This window comes from Notamacropus eugenii, chromosome 3, assembly GCF_028372415.1.
Source record: "Notamacropus eugenii isolate mMacEug1 chromosome 3, mMacEug1.pri_v2, whole genome shotgun sequence".
In the NCBI taxonomy this organism is placed as follows: domain Eukaryota; kingdom Metazoa; phylum Chordata; class Mammalia; order Diprotodontia; family Macropodidae; genus Notamacropus; species Notamacropus eugenii.
The window spans coordinates 57,686,517-57,707,729 of NC_092874.1; the positions used below are offsets into that span (position 1 = coordinate 57,686,517).

Here is a 21,213-nt window from a genome sequence, read left to right on the forward strand (position 1 = left end):
CTGATAAAGGCCTCATTTCTCAAATATATAGAGAACTGAATCGAATTTATAAGAATACAAGTCATTTCCCAATTGACTAATAGTCAAAGGATATGAACAGGCAGTTTTCAGATGAAGAAATAAAAGCTATCTATAGTCATATGAAAAACTGGTCCAGAGAAGGGAAAATTAAAACAATTCTATGGTACCACCTCATACCTATCAGATTGGCTAAAATGACAGAAAGATAAAATGATGAATGTTAGAGAAGATATGGGAAAATTGGGACACTAATGCACTGCTGTGGAGTTATGAAATGATCCAAACAATCTGGGAAGCAATTTGAAACTACACCCAAAGGGCAATCAAGCTGTGTATACCTTTTGAACCAGGAATACCACTTCTAGGTCTGTATCCCAAAGACATCATAAAAAAAGGAAAAGCACCTACATGTACAAAAATATTTATAGTTGCTTTTTTGGTGGCAAAAATTAGAAATTGAAGAGTTCCCCATCAACTGGGGAATGGCTGAACAAGTTGTGGTATAGGAATGTAATGGGATACTCTTGTTCCATAAGAAATACTAAGTAGTGAGGCAAAATGCCATCCACATCCAGAGAAAGAACTATGGAATTGGATTGCAGAATAAAGCAGTCTATTTTCTCTTGCATTTTGTTTTGTTGTGTTTTGTTTTGGTTTTTCTCATGGTTTCTCCCATTCATTTTAATTCTCCCGTGCAACATGACTAAGGTGAAAATGTATTTAGTAAGAATGTATGTGCAGAACCCATATAAGATAGCACGCCATCTCAAGGAGGGAGGAGGGAAGGAGAAGGGGAGAGGGAGGGGGAGAAAATCTAAGATTTATGGAAGTGATTGTAGAAAACTGAAAACAAATAAATTAATTACTACTAAAAAGACGAAATGTTAAGTAGGAATAATAAAGACAGAAGCAGGAACCATGGACAGAGGCCGCAAAGAGGCAAAGTCTGATTTCCTAACAAGTCATGCTCTCCCAATGTGGTACAGCCTTCCTTGGGAGAAAGCAGATCTTCTCTTCCTGGAGGTCTTCCAGCAAGGGCTGTTGGATCCTTTGTTAGGTATATCACAGTGAAGATTCTTAGTGGGAATCTTTGTTGAATTAAGTAGCTACTGATGTCTTCCCTACTCTGAAATTATATAATTCTACTTTCAAAAGGGAAGATGCTTCAACTCTACCAATTAAAAAAATTCAATCAACAAGCATTTATTAAGTGCCTACTATGTGCTAGATACTGTACAGGGTTCTAAAAACCTTAAGGCCTTCAGTTCCATATTATAGTCCCTTTTTTGAAAGAAAGGAAGTGAATAAGTATTTCTTAAATGCCTACTATGTGCCGACACCGTACTAAACACTTTACAAATTACCTATCATTTGAATTTCTCAACAGCCCTGTGGGGTAGGTGTTATTATTATCATTTACAGTTGAGGAAACTGAATCAGACAGGATCACATAACTAGTAAGTGTCTGCGGTAAAATGTGAGCTCAGATCTTCCTCACTCCAGGCCTAGTTCTCTCTCCACTGCACTACCTCTGATTCATATTCTTTTAGCGTTAGTGAGCTTATCCAGAGTCACTTACCTCTAAGTAGTCCACAGTACAGTTTTCATTATATTCCAATTCAAACGCCGAAAAAGTATAGTTTATTGTATTGCCAGCTGTTACTTGGATGGTCCAGTTGCAACGCTCATTTGCAAAATAGGGATTTGGATAATTGATACTTTCTAGGATGCCATAAGTAAGATTGGCAATCACCACATCCTGGCAAGCTGGAAAAAATAGTGATGAGTAGCTAGCACCATGTGTTTCTTAGTAACACATACTCAAATATTCAGATCTCACTTAATCACATCAAGATATGTATATGGATGTATATGGGGTCTCTCCTCCAAAGGAAACATCTGTATTTTATAGCCTTTTAATAAATACTTGGCATGGCATTTTTACATGAGAAATGTTCCCTGTCAGAATAAAGCACAAAGAGTTGGCTTTAAATGAGTTCCAAATATTTTTTAAACTCCCTTGCAGAATTAAAACAGAACACTGACATATGGGTGTGTTCATCCTTCTTTGCTGAAGAAGACCATGCCATCATAGAAATAATGACATGACTTGCACTTGACTTTGTTTTGAGTGAGGGAGGGCTGTGCAGGTCACCAGGCTCACTTCTCCTCCAAAGTCATCTGAATCCAGTGACCAGATATTCATCAGGATGACTGGAGATGACCCAGGATGAGGCAATTAGGGTAAAGTGACTTGCCCAACGTCACACAGCTAGTGAGTGTCAAGTGTCTGAGGTGAGATTTGAACTCAGGTCCTCCTAACTCCTGCACTGGTGCTCTATCCACTGTACCACCTAAGTTCGAGTGTATTGAGAGGTGGCTAGAAGACCTTAACCCTCTTCTTGAATCACCATGACTTTTTGCCTTGGAGAAGTGAATTCTGAGCTTCAGCTCCCCAATCTCGAAAACTCAAGGCTTCCAGTGCTGACCTTTGTTGTGTCCTGGACCCTTTGAGAAATCTGATAAACTTTAGCAGGACTTCTCAGAATAGTGTTTTCAAATGTATAAAACAAAATATTTAAGATTACAAAGGAATTATGATGAAATAGCTATTTTTTTTAAGTTCACACACCTTAAATGAAACACCACTGCTATGTAGAAATAGAAATACTGACCTCCAGTCTAAACATTCTGAAAGTACAAGATATGTGGTGCTAAAAGTGGATGGTGATGACGTGACTGTCAAACACCGTAAAGTCAGTGTAAAATTCATAATACTGGTGGAATGATTCATCTTTTTTAGTCATCAAACTGAATATCAAAAGAATGAAAGGGATGCAAAGGCAAAAAGGAAGACAAGGAAACAGTAAACAATCTATTCCAAACCAGAATTTGATTTTTTAAAATTAAACCTTCAGCAAAACCATGGACAGGAGAGTGGGATAGGACATGTTTTGGGTTCTGCTGAGTTGCATGGATTTGGCCAAGCCACATATATTACATTTGTCCAAGAGATCTTTCCCCATCTTCTCTTTATTGTCAGAATTAAATACAGTTAAAGAGAATAAGGGGAACAAGCATACCACTGATTATGAAGTGCTTTCACTGTTGAAAATGTATGTACTCTCACAAGAACTCTGCTTTTCTAATATGAGAGTGTGGGGCTCCATCAATGGGCTTTGACACCCTGGGCAATTAGGGACTTGGAGATTTTTAAACTTGTGATTCCTGAGCAGTCCCTCAACCATTCCTGTTCAAATCTGTTCTGGCCAGGGCTTTGTGGTCAAAGAATCTGCAATCTGTGATTTTATTGTTTTACATGAATAAACCATTTCTAGTTTATTATTATTAAGTTTGTGATTTGTTTTTGTCCAGCTGACTAACACGTAAACCCTACCCTCTATTGCTATGTGCATGCAAATTCACACATTATCAAGAATAAACAACAATAAAACTTTTAAAACTCCAAGAAAAATTTCTGAAGAACTTACATTCTGAATATGATTGTAAGGGTGACTTGCAATGTCATTTTTAGATAAGATTATTTCTAGCTAAGTGAGCAATCTATATTGCCAGATGACTTTATTAGTGCTGAAGTACAGAAAATCTTCTTATAATGTAAACTGTTATTACCTGGAATTTAGAATAACACATGTCCACTAGACTAGAGCGCCCATTCAAGGAGGTTTCTTCTTGAAATAATAGGAGGACATTGCAATAATACAGCCATTGTTCATGACAATAGGATATGGTGTGCCCCTCCTCCTGAGCTGTTATAACATAAATAATTGGTGCTCAAGACTTTTTTACACTGGGGGGATCATTTCAAGCTATTCTCTGTATTTCATATAATTAGTATAGAATACCAAAAGTAAGGGCTCTCAGAGTAGCCAGAAACTTAAATTTACTTTATATTTCTAAAATTAAGATAAATCCAGAAGTACATCCTTGGAATTCACTTTTTAGCTCTTTTCAATATGAATGACATCTTCACATTGGTTGCTTTGGAGGTCTGGAAGCAACACACTAAAAGCCAATGTGGTTTCTATAGAAGAGCTGAGTGATTCAGTTAAAATGAAGAGAAGACACACAATCTTCCTGGATGACAATGAACTTGAACTTCTATAGCTTATCTGATCTGCATTTTTCAGAATTCCCAGAATCAATGTGATCATTTCTTTCATAGCAGTGAGCAACCCATGAAGACTAGTAACCTGGGAGGGGAATTTTATTTCAAGTTTTTCATTGAATTTTGAGTAAGATTTATCTGAAGCCTAATGATTTTTCTTTAAGCCTTCAATCCAGTTGTCAAGACATAGTCATGAAAATGTAAGTGATCCCCTGAATCAAAGGATTTTTTTAATTGGGGGGTTCTTCAGTAAATTTGACTCCAGAGAGGTATAAATTCACATTAAAAGCTCAAAAGAAAATATTTCACCCAGGTAATGGGGTGTTGCTTCCTGTGATCAAGGATATGATTATTATAATTACAGTAACTCTGTGAAGTGCAGATAAAATGTTTATAAGGTAGTTTTTAAAAAATAGTCACTTGATAAAAGGTACTTGTATACACACCAGAGGAAATACAGATCTCTAGAAAATACAGGTTGTTCCAAAAGTCTTAGTGCCGTTTAAACATCACTGAGGCTTTGTGGACATCCTCAAACCTTTGAGTTTTTAATGAAACATAAAATGAGAGAATTTTAGAGCTGACGTCATAAGCTAAAAACAAAAAAAAAACTATTAAGATGACCAGCTCCTGTATGACACTGTAGAAAAAAACAAACAGAAGATTTGTTAACAGAGAACCTGGGTTCAAATCCTTGACTCTCTCGTTGTTTGATCCTGGATGAAACATACCCTCTGTGGGACTCAATTTCTTCCTTTGTAAAGTGAGGGGTTGGACTAGATGCTCTTGAAGGTCCCTTCCAGTGTGTACAATCCTATTATACCACCCATATATAAAATCCTGGTACAGAACATTCTTTAACTTCATGAGATTTAACTTGTTGAATGAGCATTTTATTCTCAAATGAGGCCAATCTCCTCTCATTCCATAAATAAGAGGATAAGCATACTCTGGGCACTGCCCTCAATGGCTTGTTTCTATTTCAGCTCAGCACAAGTATGTGACCATCACCAACTCTAGCACCAAACCACTGGTACTTACTCTGATGATACTGAGCTAGGAAACCACCACCCTGCTGATGTTCATCTGTTCTCAGTTTTATGAACAGACTATCTCCACTGGAGCGAATCAGTGGTGGTATCTCTGTTCCACAAAGCTTGGCCAGGAGATGAGCATCCGTAGTCAGACCATCAAAGACCTAAAATTAAAATGTTTTCAATGGTGACAGATTCTGGATACAAACAGCCCCACTTCAACATCTGTTCACAGGCACAAATAAGATGGTCTCAAGGAAAAATAAAAGGACACCCCGAATGAAGGTTCAAGGTCCTTGGGAACTTGGGGAAAACAGAGAGGAATTGGAAGGGGATGAGGAGAAGGAAAAGAGGAAGAAAGGGCAGAAGGAGGGGGAAAAGAAGAGATGCGAGGAGAGAAAGGGAAAGGGGGAAGAGAAAAAAATATCATTCTGAAAATCAGTAAACTGAGAGTAGATGGATGTAGATGCCTATGGCAGGAAGCTTGAAAGCTTGAAGTCAAACTAAGGAATATAAATTGAAAAGAAAAATGAAATAAAATGATTAGGGACAGAACTAGATAGTCATTCAGGGCTAATAGCAACAAAATATGAAAAGTAACAGTGGCAAAATACTGCCTAAAAGGAAATGAAGAAAAATAGGATTAGAAAAGGATATGAAAATACAAAGGATGGCTTCATCATTATTTTACCAAGGTTAGCATGCACATTTTTAAACCAACTAAACAACAGGGAGTTTTTACATGTGATTTTTTATTATGCTGCTTTGTTTTAATGTTTGAATCTCCAGACTTTTCCACCTCTGCCTTAGCTTCCTGCTCATCCTGGAGATCCAGATCCCCCTGACTCCTCTTCTTAGTGAGGTCATACTGGGAACCACCATGCAAGGAAGGTTTTGGGCCAGACACAGTCCACTTCTGCTCCTTACTCTCTGCACTTTGGCACGTTGTGCTCACACAGGCACTGGCCTCCCCTCTTCAGTTCTCATTTCAGTGTTGTTTTCCTCCTTTACAATATAAACCCTGAGAAGGTAGGGCCTACTTTCCTTTCTTTGTTTTTTCTTCCCTTCCCTTCCCTTCCCTTTCCTTTCCTTTCCTTTTGTTTCCTTTCCTTTCCTTTCCTTCCCTTCCCTTCCCTTCCCTTCCCTTCCCTTCCCTTCCCTTCCCTTCCCTTCCTTCCCTTCCCTTCCCTTCCCTTCCCTTCCCTTCCCTTCCCTTCCTTTCCTTTCCTTCCCTTCCCTTCCCTTCCCTTCCCTTTCCTTTCTTTCCCTTCCCTTCCCTTCCCTTCCCTTCCCTTTCCTTTCTTTCCCTTCCCTTCCCTTCCCTTCCCTTCCCTTCCCTTTACTTTCCCTTCCCTTCCCTTCCCTTCCCTTCCCTTTCCTTTCTTTCCCTTCCCTTCCCTTCCCTTCCCTTCCCTTCCCTTCCCTTTCCTTTCCTTTCCTTTCCTTTCTTTCTTTCCTTCCTTCCTTCCTTTTGCTTATGTATTCCAAGTGCTTGATATATAATAAATACTTTATCTAATATATCTATCTTTCTCTCTGTATGTCTGTCTGTCCTTTATTTGAAGATTACTTGGATTAGAGCAGAACCAAATTTTAAAGGGTAATTATTAAAATCATCCAGATCTATGGACCTAGGATCAATAGAGTTTGTCTAAGTTTTTGATTACTGAAATTTATAATGCTGAGTGGTGTTTTTGCTAATAAAACACAAGCTTTGTTCAAAAAATGGCAATTTTTACTTTTCATTTACCCAAACAGTTGTCCAAATTATTGGGACTTTTCCATAGCAAAACACACAGATACTCTGTTGAGTACTATCACTTTTAATCCCTATACTATTTTTTATGTATCTACTATCTTTGGAAAATCGGGAAAATTTTATACACATTTTACATAAATGTAGAACATATCTACTGAAATGCTACTCTGATGAATCTCCTGGCGGTAGAAATGATCCTGAGTTCTCAAAGGTACTACAAGGGAATATAAGCCTTGTCAGATCCTGCCATGGCTTCAAGTATGGGCCTGGCAACAGAATATACATCTTTCATCTGAGTAGCCATCTACCTAAGTTCAGAGAGGCTCATCAGGTAGACCAGTAGGTGATAAATTGTCTTTTCAGCCACAGAAATTCATGAAATCATCTACTAAGGTAGATCAGTGGAGGGAAAGGTTATGAAATCATGGTTCTTTTAAAACATTGAAAAAGTACATAGCAAGACACCCATTCATTTGAAAGCCTCGTTTTTGAAAATATGTATGTGTGTATGTGTATATATATACATATATATATCCTAATTACATTTCAAAAATTAAATACAAGAATATTTTTGTGTTCATAGAAAAGTGAGCACCTTTCTAAACCTCAAAGATCAAAGAAACAGATGTATTGGTGGATCCAGAGCGAGAGGGAAGGATGGACAATGAAATTAAGTGAAATTAAATACATACCTGCAAATAATCTAAACTGCAATTTGGATGACTCTCTAAGTGGAAGTCTTCAAACGTGAGTTCAAACTGACTGCCTCTGCTGGACTTGAGCAACCAAAAACATTCAGAACTGTGGTAGTATGGCATTGGATAGTTGGGAGTCATGAAGATGCCACTTGGAGTCGTAAGATTTCCACCACAGCCTATGGGGAAAAAACAGAGGAAATAACATTAATCTTTCTCTTTCAGGAAAAAGTACATACTTTTCTTGAGGTCAGAGGTTTCTACCATAACTCTTTCAAACAGAGAAGCACACAGAAGGCCATGGATCACAAGGATGCAGGCCTCTGAAGAGGCCCCAAGTTTTCTATAATCTGACACTCCCAACTCTATCAGAAATACCCTGCTTTTTCTAAGAAAAAAGTCATAGGACAAAAAGGGTCTACAAAAGAGATGATCACATGATATCTGTCGTCTCCTGGGGCTATGATAAAAGGGATTTGGGTCAGGTCCAGGTGAGACTAGATTACCACTCGGGCTGATATCACGTGACCATTTCTCAGGATGGTGAGAGGACTGAAGAACATGACAGATGAGAACACCTCCAGGTAAGGAGATTTCACTTTTAGCCCACCCTAATTTTTTTGATAGTCATGGCTGCTGGGCTGCCTTTCTAACATTTCTAATAAAAGTTTTATGAAACCCTTCCCAATGACTTCCTTAACTGAGTGAAGTCATTGGACCCAGCTTGCTCCACTTCACATCTGTTGCTCTACCAGGTTCCAACTCCACAGAAAAAGACACCTCCTGGTCACCCTGAGCTCTACCCCCTTTCCTGCCTCCTTTTGGGTGTTGTTATATTAGATGACAAGCTTCTTGAGGGGAGGGACTGTCTCTCTTTTTATTAATTGTTATCCCCAGCACAGTGCCTGGAACATAGCAGGTGCTTAATAAATATTGACTGGATTAGATTGGAAGTTACATCTTATTCAATCAGGCCCAAAATCTAACACAATGAAATCTTTTGGCTTTCTGACTCAGAGAGTATGTAAGCTAGCCCTCTGAGCTTCATGATATTTGAAAAAATGACAAGAATGTGATCTATAACTTGATCAAAGTGATTGATAAAAATGTCAAACAACCCAGAGTCAAGGAAATATCCCTGGGATATTTTACTAGACATATTCTTTTACCTTGATATTAACCCAATAATGATCATTCTTTGCATCTTATAATTCAATGACCTCTGAATTCATCTATTTTTACTATCATCTGCCCCATATCTTTTCATCTTATCCAAAAGGATAGGAGAAACATGAGAAAGTGTTCCAAATGCTTTTCTGAGATCTACATAAATGACCTACAGCATTCCCTTGATTTGACTCTAAAAAGAGAAAATGAGGTTAATTAGACGTGGTCTATTCTTAATGGAGCTATGGTTATTTCTTCCCTTTGGGAGTTCTCACAAACTATACGTGTTCTAGCATTTCACCTGAGATACCAATAATGATCAATACATAATATGGATTAGGATCGTAAATCTCTTTGATGTTACTCATGGTAAATGATGTCAATATCTATTTTATCTAATAATAATAAATTAATTTTAGCTAGAAGCAGACAAGACACAAACACATGACACAAGGACCCAAGAGGTAACCGGACTAAGTTTTCCAACAGGAGTGCCCATTCACATTTTACCTGTTAATGATGCATCCCAATAGGCCAAGAATCCAGATCTTGCTATAACTAAATCACTCTTAAATTTTATCCATAATTTGTTACTATGGGAGATTATCATCGGAGGCTTATTGGTTCCACAGTATCGTCCCAGAAATGGTGAGTTTGCATAACCTCCATCTCTATAATCAGATATAGGAATAATTGTTTCCATCAGACTGTAAATACTGCTGTTTAAATATTTTACATAGATTTATGGACTGCGATTGCAAACAAATCTGTTTCTACCAGTCCTCTCATGAGTCTCTAGTATATAAGCATAAAGGCATAATTTCAGCTTTTGCCCAACTAATAGTATTAAAATAAGTAGTAACTAATGATATTTAGCCAACGAAAGCATGCCCTTCCATCCCAAATCATAACCTGCTGCAAACTGATATGATGTGCTTCATTTTTACCCTCTGAAAACAAAACTTTTAATTAAGTTATAATAGTGAAATATCTAGAAATACTCCAAGTATCTGACACTGAAGGAACAGCTAAACAGATCACAGTGCATGGATATAGGGGAGTACTCTGTTCCATGAGGAATATGCAAAAACAATGACAATGCTTATCCATTTGGAAAAGATACATATTAAGTAATTAAAAGGGGAGGAAGTAGAACTTGTAAAATTGTTTGCAGGAACAAAAAAGTTGTAAATCAGTTGTTTTTCAGCTGTTGATGTCTAGATGTATATTTTCAGTTTCAGAGTTGACGGAATAATACCATAAATTTAACAAATAAAAATAAAGAATCTTGGAGCTAGGTTTGGGAGAGAATTGGAAGAAAATCTCTCATTTATGAAACAACTAAAAGTGGCATATTACTGCATAACTGAATTAAAAGAATCTAACTTGTTCCTCAATGTGAAATGTATCATAATTCCTCTTGAGACCCTTTTAGTAAAAAATTTGAAAAGAATGCCTTTACATTTAATTAATGATAAATAATAAATTAATGCAGGGTATTAAGTATGGTTTGCACTCAGCATATTTTTTAAGCTATGGATTCAATTTATAATAAAAAGTGATGAGATCTCCAATTTCAATCTCCAGTGCTTTCTGAAATGCTTTCTTCTCAATGACTCCTAAAGTTATTATCCACACTTTTTAAAGGAAAGAACCAAGGTTCCGTGAGCCTCCATTGGTCAATGACTTGACCAAATTTACCCAGGTGGTAAATGTAAGAACAAGAATTGGAATCTAGGTTGTCTAGCTCCAAATTTATTCCTTCAGTCCTGACTCTGGACTCAGAAAATCTGAGTCCAAATCTTGCCTCTGATGCTTGGTCTCCGCATCTGTAAAATGAGGGGGTTGAACTAGTTATCTTCTGAGATCTCTCCTAACTCTATATCCTAAAATTCTATGTTTCAGGAATGAATTGGTGGATATTTATTTTCATGCTCTCCTGCAGGCCTATAGCAACTAATCATTTTAATACATCTTAGCATTTTTTAGAAGCATATTTCATGTTATTTCTTTAAACAAGATTATACTGGAAAGTAATAAAACTGAATTTCTTTAAAAAATTTTTGCATCAGGCTTTTCCCAGATGGAATTATATAGTCTTCCAAGCATGCTCTGAAAAGAAGAAAGAAGCCACTAGAATTGAAAAACTCAGTTGTACCAAAAATATGACACAGTGACACACTTCATTACTTTCTGATAAAGTATAAATTCAAATGAATGGAATTTCACTGTGTTTTTAAATATGTCTGACTCAAACCAAACTCCAACTAGATACTATTGGTCTATAAAAATCTAAAGGTATAAAATATTTCATTGAGAACAAACCCTACAAATGTTCTGACAGTATCAAATGCATATTTTTTTTTACAATTTATCTTGAAACTTCCAGAGAGAAAAAAAAAGGGAAAAAAAAACACATGCTTTGTGCTAAGATTGCATTGGGTGATTTGTGTGTTTTAATTTAGATGGAAATTAAACTCTACATGAGACTGACATTCAACTTGCCATTGTCTTTAGTCTCTTATTGAAACACAAAGTGGTATGGAATGTTCAAAAATGGAGTGAGTACTCCAAGATATCCTGAACTTCATGTGAGTCCATTGACTCCACACAAAATGATACTTAAGTTCACCAGTAAACTTGTGAAAGTTCAGAAAAGTACAAGGAGAATGTACTGCAAAAGAATCTGCTAGCCGCCAATGATGGTTTCATAAACCCTCTGCTATGACAGAATTTAATGGACAAACCTTATAATGCCCCTTATAATTCTTGTAGAGTTATAAGTAGGCACTTATTAAGGGCTTCTGCTCAGAAGACAAATTTTGCCATTTGATAATAAATAACATGTAGTAAAGAAAAGATGCTTACCTGATTTCCACATAGTCTGCAATGCAAGATGTACCTAGAATAGCTTCCAAGGAAAAGTTGACGAAGTTCAATGCAATCTGATGGCCTCTTTCCACTGTAATCGTATAAATGCATTCCACATTGTTGGGGTAGTTATTGGGGAAGTTAAGGGAGTATAGAAAGCCAAATTGATCCGTATACTCTTTCAAGCATGCTATGAAAAGAAAAGAGAAGTCAGTAGGACTAAAAAAACAGAATAGCATTAAAACTATGACTCAGTGACACATTTCATTACTTGCTGATTTATTCATACATCCAAAAAGATGAATTACAATGGTCAGTATTTATGAACAGCCTTAATGTTTGGAAACTGCTAAACATAAATTACATCGTTTTACTCTTACAATAGCCCTAAGAGGTAGGTAGTATGGATATTTCTCCCCCTCACTCCCCATTTTACAGATGAGAAAACTGAAACTAAGAAAAGCATGATTACATATCAGAGGTAGGTTTCCACTTCAGCTGTTTTCTTGCTCCAAGCCAACTTTCTCTCCACTGTCTTATGTTGTTATCAGTATTATTGCTACTATTCTAATCATTCTTATTAGTATATTGCTCCTTTCCATCATTTTATAGAAAGTCTAGGGACAAGTCACTATCCTATTCTTTTATATTTAAAATGACTTAAGAACTATTACACAGGTAAATAAAAGAAGTACTAATAAAAGAAATATAAAATAAAAAATAGAAAAATAAAAGAATTATTTATTCAATTTGTAATTGAATAAAAGTATCAAGATGTAAGCTCATTTTCTGTAAGCTCATTGAATGCATCTTTAATAAAATTCAGTAGCAAACAGGACAATAGAGATGATATTCATATAACCTTGTTTGCTCATGATTCTGATTATCTCTGCTATGTCTTTATATTTCACAGACTTTTAATTTAATACAGTTTGGATAGTCTGAGGATCTGATGTGATAATATCATCAAAAACATTTTAAGTTATTATGAATCAATGTGATAGTCAGGTGACTGTAGGCATCACTTCACAGTATAGTGAGCTCTTGTTGAGTCTTCAACCAAGAATTATAATGAGGTATCATCATCATCATCATCATTATTCCGCAATTACTATGAGCAGAGCATTTCTTTTTCACCTGAAATGTTACATTTATGAAAGCCATGATTCTACCCTCATGGATGAGACACATAGATATCTGATTCATTATGACATGATAAATGCATCAGACAGTTAAAAGAATCAAAAAGGAAATCTTTCACTGATCAAGACAACTAGGGAAAACTTACAGGAGGAGGTAGCTTTGAGCCATAATGATGAGCTAGGATACAATAATGAAGGGAAGACACTTCAGGCATAGGGAACATATGATAGGAGATTGATTATACGATGCATTTTGGAGCTGAAAAGTAGACTAGTAAGTCTGAATTTAGAATGCATAGAGGGTAGTAATATGCAATAACACTGGAAAGATGGAGTGCTGCCAGATTGTGGGAGGAACTGAATGCCAGAAAAAGGAATTTGAGTTTTACTTGAGGAGAAATAGGAAACCAATGACAAGTTTTGAATAGAGAAGTATCACAATAAGATTAATATAAAGGATAATTATTCTGATAACAACATGGAGGATGGACTATAGAGGGATGAACAGAACTAGGGGAAATTATTGTAATGAATAATAAGCTGTTGAAATGGTAAATGCATTCTTGCATTTTTTTCTTAAAGCATTCTGGTTTGAATTAACAAATCCCTTTAAAAATTAAGTTATTAGGAAGCCATTGTCATCATTCAACAAGCATTTATTAAAGCTAATTAATCAACAGACCATGAAGATGATAAGGAGACCCTGCATTAGGGTGATATCAGTAGGAACAGAGATGAAATAATGGACATGGGATGTTGCAAGAGCAGGTAATTTATTAGATATGGGAAGAAGGGAAGAGAGAAAAGTCAAAAATAGATAGTAGCTTGTAAAACTGAAGCGTGGGTGGATGGTGATACCAGAAGAGACAGACACAATGTAATTAAAAAGAGGGATAATAATTTCACTTTTAGATAAGTTGAATTTGAGGTGTTAGTAGAATGTTCAAATGAAAATGTCTTGAAGCTGGTTGGATATATATCTGGAATTCAGACGATATTCAGGGCTGTTAATATAAGTCTGAATGTCATCTGCAAAGAGATGATAGTTGAATCCAAGGAATTGGCAAGGGAGAGAGAAAGAAGAGAGAAGAGAAGTAGGGCAAGAACAGACTTTGAGGTATACCAGCATGAAGAGGTAACAAAGAGCTAACAAAGGAGCTCTTTCAGGAGTGGTTTTGTAGAGAGAGAAAAAGTGTTCTGGAAGCTCAATTTATTAGAGAAGACATCAATATTAACATAAGTAGTGTACACATAGGAAATAAAATATATTTTTGTTGTTTTTCATTTGTTCAGTTGTGTCCAACTCTTCATGATCCCATGGCCCATGGTCCACCAGCCCTTTCTATCAGTCACTATATCCTAAAGTCTGTCCATCCTCATAGTCATTGATTCCATGATGCTATCTACCTATCCCATCCTTTGCTGTCCCCTTCTCTTTTCAACTTCAATCCTTACCAACACTAGGGTCTCTTCCAATGAGTCCTGTCCTCTCATTACATGACCAAAGTATTTAAGCTTCAGATTCAGTATTTGTCCTTCCAATGAGAAGGTTAAATTAATGTCTTTAAGTATTGACTGATTTGATCTCCTTGCTGTCCAAGGAACTCTCCTTTGACTTCTGGAATATCATATTCCAAGCCCTTCAGTCCCTTAATGTAGAAGCTGCTAGATCTTGTAGTATCCTGATTGTGTTTCCACAATACATGAATTGTTTCTTTCTGGCTGCTTGCAATATTTTCTCCTTGACCTGGGAGCTCCAGAATTTGATCTAGAATATCAGGGCAGTTTTCCTTGATAATTTCATGAAAGATGATATCTAGGCTCTTTTTTGATCATAGCTTTCAGGTAGTCCCATAATTTTTAAATTGTCTCTCCTGGACCTATTTTCCAATGATTGTCTGCTATTTTTTCATTCCTTTGGTTTTGTTTTATAATTTCTTGATTTTTCAAAGTCATTAGCTTTCATCTGCTCCATTCTAATCTTTTAAGGAATTATTTTCTTCAGTGAGCCTTTGCACCTCCTTTTCCATCTGGCCAATTTTGCTTTTTAGGGCATTCTTCTCCTCTGGCTTTTTGGATCTCTTTTGCCATTTGGGTTAGTCTATTTTTTAAAGTGTTATTTTCTTCAGCATTTTTGGGTCTCCTTTAGCAAGCAGTTGACTCATTTTTCATGATTTTTTTTGCATCACTCTCATTTCTCTTCCAAATTTTTGCTCTACTTTTCTTACTTATTTTTCAAAATACTTTTTGAGCTCTTCCATGGCCTGAGACCACTTCATATTTTTCTTGGAGGCTTTGGATGGAGGAGCTTTGACTTTGTTTTCTTCTGTTTGCATGCTTTGGTCCTCCTTGTCGCAAAAGTAAGATTCTATAGTCTGGTTCTTTTTTCAGTTTTTGCTCATCTCCCCAGCCATTTATTTGACTTTTGAGCTCTTATTAAGGTAGATCTCTGCTTCCAGTGGGGATGGGAGATGTACTGTCAGCCACTCAATCCCCCCACAATCTATGGGCCTAGAGTTCCAGAAACAGTCACTGTCTCTGCCTCTGATGCTGCTGTGGCTGCCGCAAGTTTTTCCACCCCCTCCCCCCTCAGTCACCCTGAGACTGGGGCCAGACCACTCTACTCCTGCACTGGTCCCACAGGCTTTTCCCACTGACCTTCCAATTTATCCTTAGCATTTTGGGGTCATGAAGTCTGTAAACCACCACAGGTGTGAGAGATTCAGTCCTCCCAAGGCCTGTTCAGATCCCCTTTGTGCACTTGCAGCCCACAGTGGACTACGCTCTGCTCCCAGCATGGCGTGATAGACACTTCATGGCAACCTTCCAGGTGATCTTGGGCTGGAAATTTGCTTCACTCTTTCATTTTGTGGGTTCTTCAGAATTTGTTTAGAGCCATTTTTTCCCACGTATTTGGCTGGGCTTGGCGGGGAGCGCTCTAGATGTCTGTGCTGTTACTCCACCATCTTGGCTCCTGTCCAAGGGATTCTCAAAAATCTTCTCCAACATGACAATTCAAGTGTCAATTCTATGGTGTTCAGCTTTCGTTATAGTAAATCTCTCACAGTCATACATTACTACTGGAAAAACTATAACTTTGACTATACAGAATCTTGTCAGCAAGGTGATGTCTCTGCTTTTTAGCATGCTGTCCAGATTTACCACAAATTTCCTTGTAAGGAACAAGTATCTTAACTTTGTGGCTTTACTTACCATCTGCAGAGAGCTTTGAACCCAAGAATATAAAAATCTAACACTGCTTCCATTTCTTCTTCCTCCATTTGCCAGGAAGTGATAGGACCAGTTGTCATGATCTTCATTTTTTAATGTTCAGTTTCAAGTCAGCCTTTACACTCTCTTCTTTCACCCTTGTCAAAGGCCTTTTAATTCTTTTTCGCTTTCTGCCATCAATGTGGGATTGACTGCATATCTGAGATTATTGATATTTCTCCTGGCAACATGAATTCTGGTTTTTGATTCATCCAGCTTAGCATTTCACATGATGTACTCTGAATTTAAGTTAAATAAATAAGGAGACAATATATAGCTTTGTCATACTCCTTTTCTCCAGTCTTAAACCAACCGACTATTCCATGCTCAATTCTAACTGTTGCTTCTTGACCCACATATTAGTTCCTCAGGAGACAAGTAGGATGATGTAGTACTCCCATCACTTTGAGGACTTTCCACCAAACTCTGAGAAAAAGTTACTCTTTAGCTCTTTACAATCTGTCTTTTGGCCTCATAATCCAAGTGAAACCATTCTTTCCAAAGTTGGCAATGATTTCTTAAGTGCCAAACTAGCTAGTCTGTTTTCCTTCCTAATCTTTGGTATCTCTAGGTTGTTGACCCTGCTGGCCATCCTCTCCTCCTGGATATTCTCTCTGCTCTGAGGTTTTGTAACACCATCTACCTACCTATCATCTGATTGATCCTTCTCAGTAATCTTTCCTGGTTCATCACCCATATTTTGTCTCCTAACTCTGGGTGTCCCTCAAGCCTTTGTCATGTACCCTCTTCTCTATATATATTTTCTCTCAGTAATGTCATCAGTGCCTATGGGTTTAATTATCATTTCTATATAGATGACTAGTAGATCTATAAATACAGCCCCAATCTCTCACCAAGGTTCAGTGTTATATTACCAGTTGCCTAGCAGAGATTTTTAACCAGATGCTCTGGGAAAAACTCAAATTCAACATGTTCAAAACAGAATTCATTATCCACACTCCCCCTCAACTTACCAAACTCTCCTATTTCTGTTGAATGAACCACTATTCTTCTAGTATTCTAAGTTTATGACTATGATAATATACTCAATTGTTCACTCTCCTTCATCCCACAAATTCAATCAGTTGCCAGATCTTAACTCCTTAACCCCTCTTACATCTGATCTCTTTCTTCACTCACACAGCCACTGTCATAATTAGACCCTCTTCACCTCTTATCTGAACTAAAATCCAGCTCACAGGGGCAAGTCAGAACATCACCCTTGTGATATTACTGGTCTCTGAAAATGAAAGACCACCACAACACCACCACCAGCACCAACAACAATGGAAGACCCTGACTTAACTCTTTCCTCACTCCAATGCATCCTTCATACAACTGCTAAACTACTTTTCTATAAGTTCAGAGCTCACCATGTTACCCCTTTGGCTCCCTGTTGTCTCTAGGATAAAATATAAATTCCCATTTGACTTTTAAAGTTCTTCACAACCTAACCCCAATGTATCTTTTCAGCTTCAACATATATTTTCAGCAAACTGTGCTCAGCGACCTTTAGCCATACATATGACACTCCCTTTACATTCACCTTCATGAAGGGCATGACATTTGAGCTGGTACCTAAAGAACAAGTTTTCAACACATCATGGAATCACAGGATTTAGAGTGGAGAGGAGCCCTGATCATTATCTAATCTAACATCCCACATCTTACAGACAGGAAACTAAGACCTGAGAGGTGATGTGGCTTGCCCCAAATCACCCACCTAATAAATAGCAAAAGTCAGTTTCAAACCCAGGTCCTCTGATCTGGAATTCAGTCTTTTTCCTTGTCCCATCATCATGTCCCCTACTATTTCTACTATCTCTTAGAAAAGAGACATTAAAAAGAAGGCAAATCATTCTGGGCTGAGACCATCATAAACAGATGTGAGGAGGTGGACATGCAAACAGATCATGTTTGTCAAACAGTCAGTGGTCTTATTTCTCTAGATTGGAGACAAAGTCAGGAAGACATTGCAAAAGGCCAGGAAAAGCCAAGCTAATGAGTTTACACTTTATTTGGAAGGCAATGAGGAGTCATTGCAAGTTTTTGAGCCAAGGAATACAATAATTGAAAATATGTTTTAGGAATACTAACACAAGATCTTCAGGCCACATTCCCAAGTCAGACCCAAAGCAAATTAAAATGCATTTGGGAAATAATAAAGTAAACTGTAAAAACATAATAAAACAGATAATGTTGATATGCTACTTTGTGAGTCAATCTGCAACCTTAAGGGATCCTTGTGGACAGTTAAGTGGTCCCCAGTTCTATTTAGTTTGACATCACTAATGTATGGGACGAAATGGAGTAAGTGAGAGACTGGAGGGAGAGAAACCACTTGGCAGCTATTGCAACAATATGTACCAACGGGCCTCAACTAAGATCATGATTATGTGAATGAAAGAAGAGCAAACCTAGAGGTTTTACACAACATTGAAGGGGCAGGGAGGAAGATATCTCTAGTTTCCATTGTGTTTTATTTCCTTTCTTTTTGATACTTAACCTCCCTGAAATTCTTCATTGTTTTGGGCTTGATCAAGCTTAGTATATAAGACATATGTAGTGTTTGAAATCGCATCTTGGGTTTTTTGGATAAAGGATAGCAGAGATAAGCACTAAATGATAAACACATGCCTGAACACAGTCAGCAATTTTCTTACAGCTGGGGGATCAAACATGGAGAGGTGGGGGTTTTGATGTCACAATTTCTTACTGAATTTTTTTAGCTTAAAATTCAAATCTCATTGAAAGAAGGAGGGGAAAGTTAATTCTCTGAAGACACTCCGGGAACACTCTTCAAGGGTTACTAAGCCCATCCTCCCTGATATTGAAGCAACATGCATCACTTATGTCTCCCTAGCATATATGGTTAAGGAGGCTTTGTAGAAACAAATTATTGGCACAGGAAAGTAACAGTGTGAAGCTTTGTCTGCCTCTTGTGCATTCTAGCAGAGCATAGCAAATTAAATCTGAATGTGTTCCCATAAAAGGATTTTCATGTGCTGCCATGATGCTTATTACATCAATAAAAAAATTTCAAATCTTGAATGTGTAAACATGAAAATGTTACTGTGCTTTTTGTTTGATGCAACATTGCCAAGGGAGAACTCATATTCCAAAACACTTGGCCCTTTATTTTGGTTTAAGAACATTTCCAAAGAGGGGAAAAAAAATCCCATTTCCTTCATCAGCTATATTCATTTCCACAACCAACAGCACTTTGGATCAGGGCTAACTATTGGTGGGCCTCAGTTGGCTGACTTTTTCTTACCAAGAAAGAATGAGCAAAAAGATGTTTTTAGAGCATTGCAAAATCTAATTTTCTCCCCAAAAAACAATCTAAAGTGCATCTCAGCCTCTGTTCAGCATGTTCAAACAAGCTTTTCAAACATGACACCCAACTACTTGGGCTAAGGTTAAGTCACTAAAACCCTCTGGGCCTCTGTTTTAGCATCTATAAAATGAAGAAATTAGACTAAATAGAACTCGAAAATCCCTTCTGACTCCAAACCCATAATCCTCTGATTCTTTCTTATTTTAATTTTTGAGAAGAAAGGAAATGTTCCTCCCACATACATATACCACTTCCACCATGATCATTATACCACCTCCATAGGAAGAAATAAGGTTGCCTAACTAAAAGTTAACATTTTGGGACTATTACTAATTGTCTACAATATGAATTATGACTGTACATTCATTTTCTCTTTAATTCTTCCACTTAAGAGATCATCAAAGCTAAACATACAAATGCAGTCATTAAAAGATTCTGGTGTAAATAAACAAGCAACAGCCAAGGAAAGAGGCCATGGGTCTGGGTCAGCAGGGAAGTAGGGAACCAGGGAGATTACTATCAAGCTGGTTTTATGGAACTTTTTTATTCCATTGCACAAGTAAAGAGTATACTAAATTAATTCAATTAAACAATGCACTTAAGCTGGGAGATGCTAGGGTCCCTGTGAAAACAAAATAAAATGAACAATATGGAGTAGGACAGTAGAGAGATGACAGACATAAAGAAAAGATTATCAAATATTCTAGAAAAATTCACTGAGGAGGAGAATATTATAAGTCCTTTTAACAAAAGACATAGAATCAGAAAACTAAAAATGATCTTGGGGATCATAGACCAAATACCCCAATTTAAGCTGAGGAAATCAGAGGTCAAGAAACTTCCCCAAAGTCACACAGCCAGACTCTAAGACTCCTGAAGTTCTGTTGAGGATCCCAAATACCCCAACTTAAGCTGAGGAAATCACAGGTCAAGAAAATTCCCCAAAGTCACACAGCCAGACTCTAAGACTCCTGAAGTTCTGTCGAGGATCCCACTGCCCCCTAAAGAAGCTCCATATGACTTTTCAACTGTCTTTCCCAAGACTCCTCTTCACTCATTTTTGTGTTCAAGGAAAACTGGACTAATTCTTCACTGTTCTGTGTAGTGGGTGCTCTAGCACCATCTTCAATATAGATGCACTGGTCACCCCACCCCTTCCATGCTTGGAAGGTACTCATCACCCCCTTTCAGAATCACCCCCTTTCAGAATCTTTATCTTCCTTCAAAGATCACCAGCTCAGGTGCCACCTTCTCTGTAGGACTGATTTAATTGAAAGAATCTGAATCTACACAGTTTCAACATCTCTGTTATGATTTTATGAGAATTTGTGGTCCAAGTTACAATCGGGGCATTTAGATTCAATAATGAGAATATCTGGGTGAACTGACCCAAGTTAAATTTTTATCTCTGAGTACTGCATATGCTTTAACAAAAATTATTAGTTGATGGTGGAAAAGGAGGAAGTAAGGAGAGTCAAGAGGGCTATTAGCTCTGGCAATGCCTGGATGTCTCCCCATGATATTGTCCCTTTTCTTCTTTGAATAAGCCATAAAAGGGCCTGGCTCTATACAGGAATACTGAGTGGAGGACCACAGCTGCACCAACTTCATCCTTATTTGAGGTTCCTTAATGCAGGGATGTGGGAGATGGGAGCAAGAGCAAGAAGGCTTCACTATAAATTAGGAGCCAAAAAAAAAAAAAAATCTAGTCTTGGCTTGACCACCAATTCTACTCTTCTGTTGGTCCTCTAACCTCTTTGTTTTAGTTTCCTTGTTTTTAAAAGGAAA

The 21,213-nt window shown here is 37.3% G+C and overlaps 1 protein-coding gene across 1 annotated transcript in view; it reads right to left on the reverse strand.

Annotated features, from left to right (window-relative positions):
- Nucleotides 1-21,213, reverse strand: part of CUBN (cubilin) — a 290,873-nt gene that overhangs the window by 206,481 nt on the left and 63,179 nt on the right. Inside the window, exons 23-27 of the mRNA XM_072651627.1 lie at nt 11,674-11,866; nt 9,316-9,476; nt 7,636-7,817; nt 5,192-5,348; nt 1,601-1,788 (exon numbers count right to left, since the gene is read on the reverse strand). Of these exons, the coding sequence (XP_072507728.1) occupies nt 1,601-1,788; nt 5,192-5,348; nt 7,636-7,817; nt 9,316-9,476; nt 11,674-11,866 (881 nt within the window). The remainder of the gene's footprint in view (nt 1-1,600; nt 1,789-5,191; nt 5,349-7,635; nt 7,818-9,315; nt 9,477-11,673; nt 11,867-21,213) is intronic.